The 4,025-nt window shown below is 66.5% G+C and overlaps 1 protein-coding gene across 1 annotated transcript in view; it reads right to left on the reverse strand.

Annotated features, from left to right (window-relative positions):
• Window positions 1-3,787, reverse strand: part of SLC6A19 (solute carrier family 6 member 19) — a 21,786-nt gene extending 17,999 nt beyond the window's left edge. The window contains exon 1 of the mRNA XM_002918831.2: window positions 3,586-3,787. Within this exon, the coding sequence (XP_002918877.1) occupies window positions 3,586-3,787 (202 nt within the window). The remainder of the gene's footprint in view (window positions 1-3,585) is intronic.
• Between the last annotated feature and the right edge of the window lie 238 nt (window positions 3,788-4,025).

Here is a 4,025-nt window from a genome sequence, read left to right on the forward strand (position 1 = left end):
CACCCCTCCCTCACATGAGCTCCTCTGGGCCAACATGCCAGGGGATCCCAGTGGGCAGAGGCGGCGGTGGGGGGTGGGAGGATGGGGGGCACACAGTCACCCCACCCCCCAAAGGGAGCCCTGCGTGTCCCCACGTTGTGGGTCCTGCCCACCCAGCACCCCCAGCCCAGGGTGGCGGCGGGACCTTGGCCCCCTGTTCTTTCCAGGGATGAGCACGTCCTCAAGCAGCCCCCTGGGGAGTTCATGGCTTTCTTTTTAGAGCTGGCTACTTCCTCTCGCGAGTAAAGGTGAGGAAGCAGGGAAGGGCAGCGGAGGGAGAGCAGCCAGCAGGCACGGTGGCGCCCGGATGTGGTTCCAAAGGTCCTGGGAGACAGGCGTCCCCGTGCTACCTGGGCGCTGGCACCGATGGGCCGACAGGCAGAGAGGCGGGCGGGGCGGGAGGGGCGGTGGCGCCAAGGGAGACAGATGCCCGGGGGCAGAATCCGGCGGGGAAACGGGGTGGGGCATGCGGGTCTTGGCGGAGAAGGGCCTCCTGAGCCCCCCTGCCTGGCACTGCGCATGTGAGACAGTGGAGACTTGCGGAGGCTCGAGGGTAACCACAAACCCTGGACAGGCAGCCTGGACGGCTGGGGTGCTGACCGATCACCCAAACTGGCCCAGGAAGCGCGACGTCCTTTCTCTGGGCTTGCAGATGGGAAGAGGAGCAGATGCGTGGGGGTGGGGACCGGACTCCCAGGACGCTGCCCGCCTCCTCCAGGGGCCCACGGACGGGTGCAGCCTCTCCCACGTGTGCCTCTCTCCGTGTCCCTGAAGGCAGATGACGACGGCTGCTCACCCGACCCCCGGGCCTTCCCCCCTTTCCGCCTCCCGCCCGCAGTCTGGACTGCGTGCCCACACGGGCCACACGCTGGACAGCCATCTTGTGCGGGGACAAAGCAGGGGCAGCAAGCTCTGCCTTCCCTGGGTCTGGCCCACCTGCTGGCCTCCCTTCAAGCAGGTTGTCTGGTCTGGGGGGTCCCAGTCAGCCCGTGGAGGGCCCCACGGTGCTGCCCCGATCACGGCCGCCGATGGGGAGTGCCGGGGCCGGAGAACACAGCCGGAGGCAGGGGCAGCATGTCCAGGGCCTAGAGGTCATGACCCCATAAGGGGAGACACCCTGGGTCCCACACTTCCAAGGGCCCTCCTCGCCTGGGGCCTGCACTCTAGAGCCCACACCCAGGCCCTTCTAGGCCCGGAAGGCTCTGGCCCAAGTGGCCTTGCCACCTCTTCCCCGTCCTCTGGGCCCACTCAGCCCCGGTGCACCCCCGGTCAGCAGGGGTGGCAGAGTGGATGTAGACAGAGCTTGGGGGTGGAGGCTGGGGAGCCCACACCCACGAGCACATCTCCCAGCATCGAGGATGGGACTGGGGCCAGAAATGGAAACTCAAGCACTGCCTCCAGACCGAGGACCTCCTGGTCGGAGAGGGGCTCATGACCCGCAGGCTGGTGTGACGTAAGGCGGCGAGGGAGCAGCCCGTGGCGGTTAGGGCACAGACAGGCCCAGAGAACCAGCGTGGGGTCACCCTGGCCAAGGCCTGGAAGGACAGCGTTATTTGAGCTCACAGGGGAGGAATCTCGAAGCAAAGCCCACCTTGAGATACGCACAAGGAGGGCAGCCCGTGCGCAGAGAAGGCGGCCATGGTGGTGGGGACTTGGGAGAAGGGATGGAGACACCACGCAGAGGAGTTCCTAAGGCCAGCTCCGAGATCCTCTGGTTCCCATCCCCTGCCTGGGACCGCACACAAGATTGCCTCCCAAATCAGAAGCCCTGGAAAACCCAGCAGTACTTTCCCTATTCCCACCCAGTTCCTGCTCTCATCCCATTCCCACTCCCACCCTATTCCCATCCCGGAGCTGGGACCCCGAGCTTTGCAGCCAGGGCGGAACGGGTGTGGGGACACAGCTCCCTCGCGGTGATCCGGGGACAGTCCCATCAGTCCACAGTGTCTGGGGGTGAGGTTCCCACGCTGCCCCCTTGCATTCAGATCCAGTGTGTGGTTGCACCCGGAAGCCCCCATTCCGCAGGGTGAATTTTCGGGGCGGGGGGGCCCATAGCCTGTGGGATTTACTTAGTAAACTGCTCTGGCCGGTTGCCTTGAAGACATCCAAGTCACTCTGAGCAGGTCCTGGGCATTCCTCAGGGGCTCCGGCAGTGCCACCCGCCCTCCTCTCAGGGGACAAGCATCTGGCCTCCACCCACAAAGTGGGTCCATCCCGAGTGGCCCCTGGGACCCCGCACAGCACCAGGACGGCCCCTTTCCCTGTCCAGCTGGCTTCACCCACCCCAGAGTGGTGCTGAGCTCCCAGTTGGAACTGAGCAGGGGTAGATGGGGCAGGGAGATGCTGGGCCCCTCCCCCAGGGTGGACCCTGGGTGGGGGGTGGGGGGCATATGTGATCAGTAAGTCCCAGAAGGAAGGGGTGGCTGACATCAGGGACTCTATGGCTGGGGACCCTGCCCCCACCCGTCCCCCCCAGCACCAAGGCCCCAGCCTCCCAGAAGCACAGACCGGACCGGGGCTTGTAAGACACACCCTCCCAGACTTTGGGAAGCTCAAACCCTGGGAAATTCCAGGTTGCTGAGGTTGACCCAGGAACGACCACGTCTGCTTTTCCCGAGGACGCCCAGGTGAGAGCCTGCAGGTCCTTCAGAGTTAGAACAAAAAACGCCCTACTAACTCCCATCACTGGGGCACCTGCCTCCCGCGGCAGCCAGCCCGCCAGCTCGCACCACGCCCCTGACCCAGAGCCCTCCACCTTCGCGAACCCAGCCCCAGGCTGCACACCCCTCGAGGGCAGGGAGCCCAGGCAGACAGAGCCATGGACACACGGGGGCTCCATCCCTGTAGCCACAGGCCCTGGGAGGTGGGCGAGGGGACGAAGCCTTGAGGACACTGACCCAGCGTGACCCAGTGCCACTGGCAGGTGGAGGAGAGGGGCAGCCTCGCCCTGGGGAAGGAGACCCCTGGGCTCCAGGCAAGGCCCTCGGAGGCCTCTGCGAGGCGAGGGTGCCCTTCTGCGGGTCACCTGTTCCTGCCCAGCTCCCTCCTCTGTCCATCCAGGAACATGGCGCCCACCTCTGGGCTTAGGACACAGGGGAAGCGCAGGGAGGGCTGAGCACGGGCCTCCATGGGGGACATGAGCGCGGCTGGGCTCACTACCCCCTTCCACACTCAGAGGACGGGGCTCCGTCAGGAGGAGTGGCCGGTTCCTCTCGGACCCCCACACGCAGGTCAGACGTGTTCTCCAAGAACGGGGCAGGGCTCCCCGACACTCGGACACGTGGACACACAGGGCCAGGGCCATGGACATCCCTCACCTCCGCCACCAGCCAGGAGCAGGGTGCCATGCAGGGCCCTGGACCACTTGCAGCCCAGCCCTGCCCAGCCCAGCCCCGCGGTGCCGACGTGGAGGCCCCGGTGCTCCCGGGGAAGGCACGAGTGCGTGCCGCGGCCCCGACATCCTGCGGTCCCAGGGGACGTCGTGCTGTTCACAGCAGAGCCCCAGCTGCCGTCCCCCATCCTTGCCCCCGTGGCCCCGCGGCCTACCTCCGCCGTGGCTCTGGCACAGGTAGGGGAAGCGCCACACGTTGCCCAGGCCCACGCAGAAGCCCACGCACGTGAGCATGTACTGGGCCTTGTTGTCCCATTTGGGCCGAGAGCTGGCCTCCTCCGTCTCGATGCTCTCCAGCTGGCCCAGGGATGGGATCCGGTCCTCCAGGCCCGGGTTGGGCAGCACGAGCCTCACCATGGTGGTCGCCGGGCAGGTCCCTCACGGCGGAGGCAGACCAGCAGCCAGAGGGTGAGTGGCCACCAGCCCAGAGCCCCAGCACTTTATAGGGAACCTTTGGCACCTTGCCCCAGGCACCTGGCGTCAGCAGATCTGGAAGCGAGTCCGCCCCAACTGTTAATGCCTTATCTGAAGAGGCGCCGCAGACCCTCTGAGCAGCTCCACAGGCACCAGCCAGCCCCTCCCGCTGTGCAAACGC

The sequence above is a fragment of the Ailuropoda melanoleuca genome, chromosome 3 (genome assembly GCF_002007445.2).
Source record: "Ailuropoda melanoleuca isolate Jingjing chromosome 3, ASM200744v2, whole genome shotgun sequence".
Taxonomy (NCBI): domain Eukaryota; kingdom Metazoa; phylum Chordata; class Mammalia; order Carnivora; family Ursidae; genus Ailuropoda; species Ailuropoda melanoleuca.